Source organism: Topomyia yanbarensis, chromosome 3, assembly GCF_030247195.1.
Source record: "Topomyia yanbarensis strain Yona2022 chromosome 3, ASM3024719v1, whole genome shotgun sequence".
In the NCBI taxonomy this organism is placed as follows: Eukaryota; Metazoa; Arthropoda; class Insecta; order Diptera; family Culicidae; genus Topomyia; species Topomyia yanbarensis.
In genome coordinates this window covers 235,419,149-235,432,291 of record NC_080672.1, presented here as the reverse complement: position 1 = coordinate 235,432,291, position 13,143 = coordinate 235,419,149, and the positions used below count along the sequence as shown (strand labels likewise).

General features: G+C 39.4%; 2 protein-coding genes across 5 annotated transcripts in view; one reads left to right on the top strand and one right to left on the bottom strand.

Annotated features, from left to right (window-relative positions):
* Window positions 1–13,143, bottom strand: part of LOC131690293 (kinesin light chain-like) — a 676,695-nt gene that overhangs the window by 483,517 nt on the left and 180,035 nt on the right. For all 4 annotated transcript variants that reach the window (XM_058975957.1, XM_058975958.1, XM_058975956.1 and 1 more), the window contains one exon: window positions 5,078–5,275. In XM_058975957.1, the coding sequence (XP_058831940.1) occupies window positions 5,078–5,266 (189 nt within the window). In that variant the 5' untranslated portion in view covers window positions 5,267–5,275. The remainder of the gene's footprint in view (window positions 1–5,077; window positions 5,276–13,143) is intronic.
* On the top strand, window positions 11,563–13,094 carry LOC131690294 (uncharacterized). The gene is made up of 2 exons (XM_058975959.1): window positions 11,563–12,764; window positions 12,816–13,094. The coding sequence occupies exon 1, from the start codon at window positions 11,722–11,724 to the stop codon at window positions 12,598–12,600; it is 879 nt and encodes a 292-aa protein (XP_058831942.1). The 5' UTR covers window positions 11,563–11,721; the 3' UTR covers window positions 12,601–12,764; window positions 12,816–13,094.

Here is a 13,143-nt window from a genome sequence, read left to right as displayed (position 1 = left end):
AAAAAAATCAAGGAAACAAGTACCGCACGTTTAGCATGTCAATACATTGTACTAAAATTTGAGCATATTTTGTGACACCAACCAAAACGATAAAATTTTTGTAAATGTCAACCGTTATCGTCCTGTCATCTCATCATCACCGTCATCAAATGCGGGGTGGGATGCGAGGAGGCGCGGTGGGTATATTTTGGAAAACGGACAGGGCAAGGATAAAATCTACCGCGAAAAAGGAATGCGGTCTCTAATAGTTCATCGGCCCGGAGGAGTGAATACCAGCAGCAGCGATTGTCACCGTCATTAAGTGACCGCGCGTTTCCAACGTAAAAAAGTGCAGTGTTATAAGCAGATCCGTGGGATCTTGTTTTCGCCGTTCAGAACCGCCACACGAACGTTAGGGTTCTGTCCGGTCAGTCGAGTGGGATCAGTGTGGTTACCGGTTTCCGTGTAGTGAACGTACTAGTACGACGCGAGTGCAAGAACGGTCTGTGATTGGCAAGTCATTTACGCCATTGTAGATGCCAGTACCCAAGTTACCGGAGGGTAGGCTCTACTAGACCGAAAACGTTGTAAATCCCACTCGACTTAGTGTTAGACACTCGTGTTGAAGATAAAGTGCGCATTGTACCACTCTCCGGGCCCCGTAGTGAAACGCAGGCCTCCGCTACGAATAGGCCGAGTTGCTGCTTCATCTGGAGTCCCCCGTCGCCATCGTCCGTCTGTTCCTGAACCACCCTCGAAGCCCATCCCGCATCCAGCATGAAGAAAGTCGACCAACGATCATCACGGCCGCAACGGTATCGCCAAGAGAAAGTTTTCGTCGAATAAAAGTGCGCAAGTAAAAATTCAAAAAAATATTTTCTGTTTCTTTTTCAAAAGAATAACTAATAATAAATTAAAAGTGTAAGGTCTCTATATACAAGTTGTGTCGTCCATTTTGTTTACAGTGCATTCCTTTAGGTACTTGTTTCCGCCGAAAATTAATTACGATTCGCTCAGTGACCATAGTGTGGGAAGAAAAGTCCGCCCAGTGTGAATTTCTCCAGGAGACAGTAGTGAAACGACCCTAATAGCTGGTGAGTACAGTGTGGCCCCACCACCACAATAAGAACGTTACAAAACGATACGTAACACATCAAAAATACGAATTCGATTTCTGAAATTTCATGGGATCCCCCCTTTGAAAAAAAAAATTTAGTTCCGGCTTATATGGGAATTTCATATGTGACCGGACGATTTAGTCTATATTTCCGGCCCCATATAAGCGATCCGAACGAAATTTTATAAACATCTGTGGGGATATTATAGCTATCATTTGGGAATAAGTTTGTGAAAATCGGCCCAACCATTTCCGGGAAACTGATGTGAGTTCGTAAATTTTGAAAGATGGCCGCTTTTCCCGGGCACTTCCGGAAACGTCTATGGTGGTCAATGTAGCGAACGAAAGTTTGGTTGGCCGTCGGTGACCTAGAACAACAAATTTAAGTTGTTTGAGAGACATTTTAGCGAAATTTTTACCTTTTTTGCTTTCATCGGAGTATCGGTTTGAATCACAATTTGCTATGTGATCACACGCCACTACCTGTAACTCCGGAACCGGAAGTCGGATCGGGATGAAATTAAATAGCCATTTACGGGGACGCAATACTTTTTATTTGAGGCCAAGTTTAGTTGAATCGGTCTAGCCATCTCCGAGAAACCGATGTGACTGTTATTCTGAATTTAGATACTTCTGCCGGGACTTCCGGAACCGATGATGATGGCCAATGTGGCCAAATAGACTTTGAATGGAAGTTAGTGACCTAATACTACAAATCGAAGCAGTTGTGGTCATATTTTGGAAAAATTTTCACCTTTATACATTCATTGCAGAATTTATTAAAATCGACATTTTCTGCGTGATCGTACTCAGCACCCTGTAATCCCGGAACCGGAAGTCGGATCCATTAGAAATTCAATAGCAGCCTATGGGAACGTTGCACCTTTCATTTGGGACTAAGTGTGTCAAAATCGGTTCATCCATCTCTGAGAAAAGTGAGTGAGATTGTGTTCGCGTACACACACACGCAGACGCACATACACACACACATACATACACACACAGACATTTGCCGAACTCGACGAACTGAATCGAATGGTATATGTCACTCGGCTCTCCGGGCCTCCGTTAAAAAGTCGGTTTTCAGAGCAATTGCAATACCTTTCTATTGAGAAAGGCAAAAACATGTACAAAGTTATTGTTAGTAAAACTTTTTTTAACATGAAATTAGACTTAAAATGTTTCTTTTTTATTTAGGTTTTCGCTGGCAAAAAATAAAAAAATAAAAGAAAATGTTTTTTTTAAATTTCAATTTTTAATATAAATTATAAATTTTTTGATAATCGGTTTTTTTTTCAGTGTATATTTTTTTAAAAAAGATTAATGAATGCCCTGCAACGCATTCTCGAATAGTTTTGCTGTACAAATTATGGTTCTTGAACAATATTTTTTAGAAAGTAGTGCACGCAAAAACACATACGCCCTTTTAAAAAGTTGTCCTTGAGACAAAATGATTTGATTATCACGGTGTGTTTGGTAGAACAATTTCATTCGAAAAAAATCGGCATCGCTAAAACTTCAGCATGTGATAGAATGGGCTTTTCCCTTTCATTTGAAAGTAAAATTAAAATATTCTGTTGGGGGCTCCAGAACAACTTTTTATTTTATTTTTTTTGTTTTGTTTGCCCCTAGGTACTACCTAGATATTCAAATATTACCTAAAGTGAGAATCTGATGGGCAGTTTCATTGTGTACAACTTTGTAGAAAACTATATTGCGACCTAAAATCGACAGAGAAAACTATTAACTTTTTAACAAAGTTTCTTGATTCGCACGGGGCCTATTGGTTAAGAAGCTTTATTCCAAAAACATTTTCATTTGTAAAAAATGGATTGCTTTATTTTAACAGTGTGTTCAGAAAAACCTGAATGCTAGCAAAGTTCATCCTTTAAGCGGAAAAACATATTTCTAGATTCCACCGTTTTATGCGCACCAATGATATTTTAGGAGCAAGGAGCTAAACAGAAGAGTAGATGAAATTTGAACGAAATTGACTCTTTTGAAAGATGCTGGGTAATGCAGCAAAATGAAGCAGTTTTTCCAATCACAGATATATTTGTTTCTTATTTATTATTTCTTCACTCATTCTGGAGTATGCTTGATGTAATCTTGAATCAACCTTTTTGCTCGTTAGCATCTTGTGGTATATATTTGGCCCAAATTTTAATTTTATATTTGATCAAACTCGATTAGATATGCAGTCATTTGATTTGATTTCGATTGAGAATCCTGATTGAAAGTTTCATAAAGGATAGAAAAAAAATCGATGAGATTTACGTTCAAGTTCAAGTCGATGAGATTTATGTTCAAGATTCAAGTTCAAGATTTATGTTCAACTTTTGGGAATCGATGTACATTGAACAGAAATCGCTATAGTGAATGAGAAATAAAGGTCTTGTCTATTGTACGAAGATAGCGATCTCAATATAAAAGTAGATATATAAAGTATCACCTTTACCCAAAAGACGTGTTGCTGTTAATGTCACCAGATTCTGAACTGAAATGGCAACTCCGTCTACTTGATGTGTTATCTTTGCTCTTATCCCATATTATGAGGGAAATCTTCAATAAACAGACTTGTATTACTTTGAGAATTTACTGAATGTATAGTCCAGCCTGATACTTTCTTGTTCGTTTTCTGTTGTGATCCGTGTTCAACGAGTAACGACTCCGGAATTTCTTCTTGAAGGAAATTATGAAACCTGGTTTTGTTCTTTTTTCTAAGATTATGTGAAGTGTGTCCGATTTGGAAATAAAATTTGAGGACAAGCAAAAATCTGCATCTATAAATTCTGATGAAATGAATCTACCCCAAAAGATAACAAACATGGATCCAAAACCCGAAGAGCTTTTTTCTCTTTCAATCATCTTTCTTTTAATGTTGATAAAAACAAACAGGATTCTCAACCCAAAGTTGCAATAAAATCCACCGTTTATTACAATGTCTCGAACTATCTACTTTAGTACATTCAAATATAAAGATTTGAATTTAACCCAATTGTATTTTACCAGGCAGGATAGGATCAGGAAGATAGGTCATTCTAGTTTACATTAGCTATCTCCTAGAGCGAGAAAAGAAATGAAAAAGGCATGACAAAATCCGTTACTACATTAATCAACATCTTGAAAAGGTATAAGTTTATCGAATAAATTTGTTCACCTCCTTGTTCATAAAGTGCCATTTTCGACCAAGACCCGGAAGAATCTGAAAATATATTTTTTCTGCTTAGAATGGGACTTTGTATACATTGAAATTTATCTGAATTTACTGTTCAATTAAACCCAACAATTTTTTTGTAAGTCCGTGTTAATCGACTTCTTAATCCATAGGCCCCGCGCACACCTAAAAATAGATAAAATTTTAATAACTTTCGCGGGTGATTTTACATCGATTTATAACATTCTACGAAGTTGTAGACAATGAGATTGTTCATCAGATTCTCACTTTTAGTATTTTTTGAATGTCTATAGTACCAATTTATAGCAAAAATGCGAATTAATTTCATTAAAAAACTTAAGTTATCAATCCAAAAACTTTAAAATAAAAAGTTGTTCTAGACTCCCCGACAGAATATTTTCATTTTACTTTCAAATGAAAGGGAAAAGTTCATTGTTTCATATCCCGAAGTTTTACAGATGCCGATTTTTTTTGAATAAAGTTGTTCGACAAAGACACCGCGTTATCTCTTGAATATACTTAATTTCCCACATAGGCGCAACGTAAAAAGTTTCATCAAAATCGAAGATGGTCGGTCACGATTTTTTACAAAATTGGACGGCTCTTCGTGGAATTCCTCACATCACTAATCACCGCCTTTTGAATATATAAGTAAAATACGAAATATGTTTCACGTTTTATCCTATTCTGCCCATAATCGTAAACCAGTTCCATGTTCTATGGGAATCCCTATCTACATGGGAGTGACTTGCGATTATAGGCAGTATTGTAGATTGTAGATTTAATAGTTCTTAAATACTGACCTGTGCTTCACCTAATCCAAGCTCAATGTTATCTATATTTCTCAATACCATTTCTGATTTATCATGGTCCTTTTTGTTGCCGTCCGAGAGATTCGAAATCAAAGATAGATGTTCTACTCTCAATGCTTCAAGACCTTGTAGCACGGTTTTTGTATTTGAAACAATTTCTTCTTGAGTTATTTGTGTCATTCTAATTATCTGAAAGAAAAAAAGAAATAAATCCGATAGAATCGCACATAAATTCATTAGCTAATGGTTTGTAATGTGTGTAACGTCAGAATTGTGACACCAAAAGAAAATATTTTTACGATGTGCTACAGAGCAGCGGTTCTCAACCTTTTTCGTACCACGGACCCCTCAAAAATCACCCTGAGTTGCTGCGGATCCCCACGGATAAATTCAATTTTTTATGCTTTCAATATCTTATTTTCAGTTTGTAAGGAAATAAAATTTTACATTTCAATCTGCATATTTTTCTTCGCGGACCCAGCAACGACTTCACGGCCCCCCAGGGGTTCGCGGACCCCATGTTGAGAATCACTGCTACAGAGTAATTCCAGGAAAAATTTGAGACGTAGCGAATATTTCTATTATGTACGAAGTTTGGCATATGTTTTTAATATGGAAGACGATGTATTTTTAACGATTCTATCACATTTGCCTGAAAACCATTTGCCCGAATGTCACATAAACCCGAATGTCATTCACCCGAATGCCACGAATACCCGAAAGACATTCGCCCGAATGCAACATAAACCCAAATGCAATTTGCCCGAATTCACGAAAAACATCGAAATGTCAATAGAAAAAAATTAATTTATTAAGCTGAAATGCAAATTTTATTACATTTAATGCTATGAAGAAATTAACACTAAAGCGATACCAATCAAATAGTTAATCAATCACCTGGTTTGTATGATTTAACTAGGGTTTCCAGTTTTAGGTCATTTCGTGAGTTTTTTTCAGCTTTTTAGCTGTTGGTACCGATTGTAGTGTACGTAAAACATCCGTACTAGTGTTTTTCTCTTCAAGCTGCAACTGCTTCAACCAAGCCTCCCGCAACTTGACGTTTAGCCTAAGTTGCTTGAAACCACCGTATTTCGAATGATGTGGCCACCATAGAACGCCGTCCACTAATTGCGATACTGTAAATTTCTATGCCAGAAAATAATTCCGTGACGTCTTCTACGAACTTGTTTTCTTTATTTACATTCGGAAGAGGTAATCAAGATGATCATTTCAAAACAGCGTAATAATTTAATATTAATACAAACAAGTTAATTCGTCATTTTGGAGTTACAAATTGTGCCGAATGTAAAATGTAAAATGCATGATTTGATTTGAGTGCGCTTCTAGTGTGGACTTTTTCTTCTCCCGTCGCCCTTGAAATATCTTTCGCATATGACAATTCTCGAAAGTTTGTCGTTAATCCTTAAATACATTTAGTTTGTTGAATATCATTTTTCACTTCGCATTTAACAAAGGCAGGATTGACTTCGATTGCTTATTTCTGACGGCATAGCATCTAACTGATAGGTGCTGCGACATTTACGGTGCAAAGGTTTTCACGAAATTCAGAAGTGATTACAGCTCATTTTTTATCGGAGAGGGAGAAAAACAGTCCAGTATCATTGTGTGTGTTGTTTACATTGCAATACAAATATTACTACCTAATATCTTAAGACTAAATGGAGGTGCTCACTAACTGGCATAAGCGCCGCTTGTTTGTATGCGGATGATTCCAAAAAATCATGAATCATTTAAAAATAATGCATCGGAATAAAGATGCTTTATTTTTATAATAAAACAACACCAAACCTCCAAATAATCTTCAAAAATGAATTATCGAAAGTAAAAAAAGCTGAACAAGAAAATTTTCACTGTGAACAAGTTTACGCTTTTTTTTAGAAATTGCTCTTGAATAAAGATTGATGCGCCATTTTAGACCTACAGACCCAAAAAATGTGGTTTCAACGATTTGTATAGGAGCTGTCAAGTTGTTCCCCCTCTGGCTTCAACACACCGTAGAATGTAGGATTTCCATGACTTAACAAACCGTTCCATTTATTGTGCCAGCCTACCACATTGTTGGTGGTACATTTTCGAAAACTGACAACAAGGGGGGGGGGAAAGAGTGGTTATCGAGAAACTTTTTGGCTAGCTTCCTTCCTACCGAAAATACAATTTTTACTAATGTAATCCAAAAAATCGTCGAGAGTCTTTGGACAACTTTTCTTCAATTCTGCGAGTGCCATTGGTGGAGCAAGAAAGCCAAGGCAACAACATGTTTGTAAATGAGTTGTATTCGGTGAACATCCGAATATTTTGTCTGTCCAAGTTGTTTTAGTTTTATGAAAAATCTTTATCACAGCTGTCTTGAAATCCAATAGTATGTAGAGAGCTGTTTGGTATATAGATTAATGAAATTGCTCTTGTTTTGAAAGAAGGAATAAACCCTTATGTTTGAGCAAACCGGGCAGACGATTGGATCAACAGTTTCCTTGCAAACGTATTTGGCACGCAGATCGAAGGATTTGTTCATGTTTGAAAGAAGCAATGAACCCCTAATTGTGGAAAAAGAGCTGCACATGTTTAAAAGAAGGAATCAATCCCTAAGTGTGAGTAAACCTGGCAAAGGAGTGGATCACCAGTAGGGCATCGCAATTTTTTTTTGAATTCTCAAACCAAAAGTACCAATTTCAAAAATTTCAATCGAAGTGGGCGGGAGTCTAGAATTGCCCAAATGAGTTGAAATTGGGCATCTGAGCTTACTTTGACATTTGTCACAATATGAGACGGGGGAGCCTTTGAGAAAACAAAAAAATGCGATGCGCTAATCACCAGTTTGATTGCGAGGGCCATGTGGAATACAAACATAAAGAACTGCTCATATTTAAAGAAGGAATCAACCCATATGTTTCAGTAAACCAAGCGTACCAATGGATCACAGGAAGGACCCCCGCTTCGGTTTCTCGACCTCGGTAATTTTGGTAAAACCGCATCACACTAGCTTCTCCACATAACCTTTATGCGCTACTATTTACTAACGACGTTACACCAAATAGACTTCCACCATGCATGATAAAATTACTACTTTTAATTGATTCAATTTGTTACCAGAACATCTTAATATATATTTAACTCGATTGATGTTCGAGCTGACAACTGTGCCCTATATGCATCAGTTTGCACCTGATGAGCATTTGTGGCGTTGGCAATGGAACCTCAGCGGCGTCGGACAGTACACCTAAAAGCGTCGGACAGTACGCCACATTGGTCAGCATTCGGTTGACTAATGTGGCTACGACACATCGCTTTTTGGTGCGCTGTCCGACTTCGCTGCCGCTCAGTCGGCTTTAAACTAGCTGTAGCCCCTATGTTTGAGTAAACCGGGCAAACGAGAGGATGACAGGTTTACTTATAACTCCGGCGACGGATGGATCAACACTTCGTCCAACGGAACCTCAGCGGCTTTACGCCGCTTCGGATGCTTGGCCTCGGATATCACGCTAGCTCCGTTGCATAAGCTCACTCGCTATTGCTCAGTGTAACAAACTTTGGTTAAAAATTTCACATTTCCGCTCTCACATTTTCCGGGATTATGGCATTCGGGTAAATGGTCCATTCGGGTTAATGGTATTCGGGTAAATGGTCCATTCTGGTTGTCGTGAATTTCGAGCTTTCTCTATTAGCGTCTATTCGCGGCAAATATCGTCGAGTGAATCCCAACGACGCTGAGTTTCTTCCGCACGTCGATATGTACATCTCGTACATTTTCAAACTCTCACATTGGTCCCTCGTTATTCCGATTCGAGCTGTAGGTAATAGTTTGTGTGCATCAGAATATTTCTCTCGCTCGCTCATTTGCGATTCTTACATGCACAACGCACACATACTTTTGCAGCAGAATAATGAGCGGTCAACAGCTTCGGAGCTATCGAAGCAACCCGATGTTCACATGCACACATCAGCTTGTTGCTATCCCGTTCTGATTCTCGCTCGTCTTTCAAAGTTTCTTCCCCGCTCATTAGTTTCTCTCGCGTTCACCGTGTTTCTTTCGTGCATACATTCGCAAGTAGGCAAGGGAAACGGAGAATAAATTCGGAAAATCATTGCAACGATGTTAGCTTCGGACTTTTGCAACGTATTGGTGTTCGTTTATTTATTCATACGTACGACTCAAAGGTTAACCACAGGCAAGAATATAAGAACAAATATCAAGCAGCCATGTAAAGCGGATATGCACCAAGCTTGAATTAAACTTAAATATTCCAACATTTTACTGTTCTCAGTTTGACTCATATGAATAGGCTATATTCCCCACACTGGTAAATGGTTTTCGGGCGAACGTTATTCGGGTAAATGACTTTCGGGCGAATGTGATAGAACCACTTTTAACCGGTATATAGAGAACTTCCAGACCAACAAAACTTTTGGAAAGAGCGTATGTATTTTTTGACACATGATTATTAAACATTGAAATGGAAGTGATATTCACGTATAATTCATGTAGAAATTTTACCACACTATATCTAAACACTGGTCGCAGTAGTTCATCTCCAACAAAAAATGTAGAAATTGTAGTCAGTGGTATTTCTTATGATGTTTATGTGCTTTTCACACAATTAGGCTGTGCACACTGACGAAGTCGACATGAACAATGACTTTTACTGGAGCCATGTTAACCAACACCAAAGGCGAAGCAATGTTTGCAAACACTGCTCACAGCAAAAGTCAATTTATGTCAATTGCTAGTCGATTTCGTCAGCGTACACAGCCTAATGTTCGCATAAATTCCATTTGAGAACCATCCCGGTAAAAAAAAAATTGGACGAGCATGGTCAGGCGATTTAAACAGTTTGACTCGCCTGTGCTAATTGTCCCTAGGAACAAATGCAATTTGCGAAGGCGATTTAAAGGCAATTTCAATACTTAGTCAAATTTTCTGGCGGCTGAAATGGACTTGGTTGTTTTTCTAACAAGGCGGTTCATGTTTGGCGTGAGCTTAAAATGGTTTATTTTTTACAATTGGCGTGTTCTCGCTTGTATTTTGTTTGTCTAGTGCAATTTACTTAGCCAACGAATGTGGGAAGCTGTGGAATCGTGTGTATGTATAGTGGACCAAGATCTCTGACCTGAAGTCTTAATGAAAGTCAGATTGTGGTAAGTTTTGGTGTGCAATACCAATTTCACCATTGATTCTTCCTATAACTTGGTGGTAACTACCTAGTATACTGTTAAGTATATGTGAGTAGATAGTGAATCCGAAAATAAGTATTATTTGTAATGTTACACATTACACAATTAAGGGCGATTCAATAGCGCGTTCCGTGGGCGATTTAAGGGCGGGTAGAGCGGCCAAAAAATGACGACGGCAAATCGCCCAAATGTTGTATTTGAAACAGCCCCCTAATTGCCAGCAATTTGCTGGCAAATTGAAGAGTAATTAGCGCAATAGCCCCCCTTTAGTCAACAGGGCAAGTTTTGACTGGGATGCTTCCCACACCCAATAATGAAATGGCAACCGTGTACATTTCATGGGCCCTTTTCTCACTGTCACCTCACCTAGTTGGGTGAGGTGAGAGCAAAAAAAGCGATCACCGCAGTCACTTAGCTACCTATAGTCACCCAATGCGAAAGAAGTCACCTGGCAGAGCGATTCCAAGAGTCATTTTGAGTGACGACGGTCACCGTCAGATGGAAAAAAGTGACTTCTCACCTAAAACGCTTTTAATCCATCTAACTGTGTGATAAGACATTACTGATAAATCTTAGAACTCCCTCTTCGGATATTATACGCTCAAATTATCATGAGACAAAGCCAAATCAAATCAAAGGTAAAACAAAAAAACCATTTACCATAGGCGGATAATCGACTTATTGCTAATAGTTCTTCATTCAATGCATGTAGCAATACACGGCGCTACAAAATAAAAAAAATTGAATGTACTTTTTAAGTGATCTGTTAAAGGTTGTAGGTATGGTAAAATACAACACAAAACCACGTTTGATCAATTTGATATACCGTCTTTGGGGGTTACTTTACGCCACGGGGGCTACTTTACGCCAAAATTAAAGAATGATACTTGAGTTTCTAGTTCAAATTTAATGTTATATTTTGGCAAAAGCAACATAGTATTATGCGCTGGTTCAACACTAATATCAAAATTGGATATAGGTTTAAGAGAATGCTTGCAAGTAAGTAGGTGATGAAACTGAAACATAAAATAAACGCAAAAATCATTGTAACTTAAATTCCATTGGAAAAGCATGGTATATTGGTTCAGTGTATTTTCACCGATTAGTTGTTTGTGTTGATCGCTCCAGTTATTTTTTTAATATTTGACGTGATTTGTGCCGTTTAATCGTCGTTTATCGTATCAGTCGATCTTAAATTTTGTTTGCGCCCTTGGTATTGTGAAGTTTTAAAGTGTTTTCTACAAATTTTGTTTTGTGTCGTGAAAAAGTCCAGTGAAAAACGAGATTGTTTACATCACCGGACCTGTGTGTAATTACCCACAAAAAATTCACGCGCTCATTTCGCCATCTGCACGCGAGTAGAGGAAAGTATTTCCCACCATAACTTGGCGCACAGTGAGACGAAAACGAAAAGTCGGATCTAGGGCGGGTAGAAAATCGGCATTATGACAAGTGCATGCGATCACTGCGCGAAAACCGTCAAATCGGACGATGACTTTATCGAGTGCATGGGATTTTGCAAAAATGTGGTGCATATGCAGTGCGGTAAACAACTCAACAAGCCGTTCTTGAAAAAACTTGCCGAAAATCCAAATTTATTTTGGATGTGCAATGAATGTGTCAAGTTGATGAAGTTTGCTCGCTTTCGCGACACCGTTTCCTCGCTTGGATGTGTTATCGCTGCTATCGCTGGGAAAACGGATGACGTCTGTGCTGAACTAAAGGCAGAGTTATCAAAAAATAACCAGCAAATTTCGCACCTCGCCAGAAAGGTTTCAACAGCCACTCCAGTCCGGCCAAATTCCGGTACATCTCGACCACCTCAGAAACGTCGTCGCGAGGATGGTCCTGATCCGAGCAGTATTCTTGTCGGCGGTCGAAAGCTAGTCGATAATAGCAACATTCTCACGGTTCCTCCTCCCACTCCGTTGCTCTGGATGTATCTTTCCCGCTTTCATCCCAGCGTTAGCAAGGAGACAGTCGAAAAAATGTCCAAAGAAGGGCTAAACTGCAACGAGGAAATAAAGGTCATTCCGCTTGTTAAAAAAGGCATAGACGTCAGTACTCTGAACTTCATATCTTTCAAAGTTGGAGTTCACCCAAAGTACCGTGAAGCAGCTCTTAACCCTGACACATGGCCGCAAGGCATATTGTTCAGGGAATTTGAGGATAGCCGTACCCAGAACATTTGGTGCCCACCGACTGATTTTCCTACGCCTTCGGAAGTCGCATGTATTCCGCTAAGTCAACCCGGCCCATCAACCCTACAGAGGACTCCGCAACGATTGGCAATGCCACTATACCAAGCTACACCGCCATTGTGAAGGAGTGTCGACGCTGATCGCATACTGGGACGCAATGCAGTTGGTACAATGGAAGCCCTCGATCCCCCCGCTACAGTCGAGCCCTTGCAGCCAGCGTTCAGCAGTCGTCCCGGTCCTGTATGTGTGGGTGGAGAAGGGGTCTTCCAAGCCGCCTTTCTCGGCAAGTATTATACAAATTGTAACGATACAACGGTTAAACCGATTCACGCTTCTAGTTCATCGTCCAACACTCGCCGTAAGCTACTACCGTCCCGTTCCTGCTCTCCGCATCGCTCCATCGGGGTTCAACGCATACTGGGACGCACCGCAGTTGGCACTATGGAAGCCCTCGAGCCCCCCGCCACAGTCGAGCAATTGCAGCCAGCGATCATCAGTCGTCCCGGTCCTGTGTGTGGGATGGGTGAAAGGGTCTTCCAACCCGCCACAAATGGCAAGTATACATCTGATCCGAACACTTCAAGCGCTGATGTATTCTTCGCTTCCAGTAATTTGCCTTTTGCTCTAACATCTTGTGACGAGATGTCAACTATTTCTGTCGCCGAT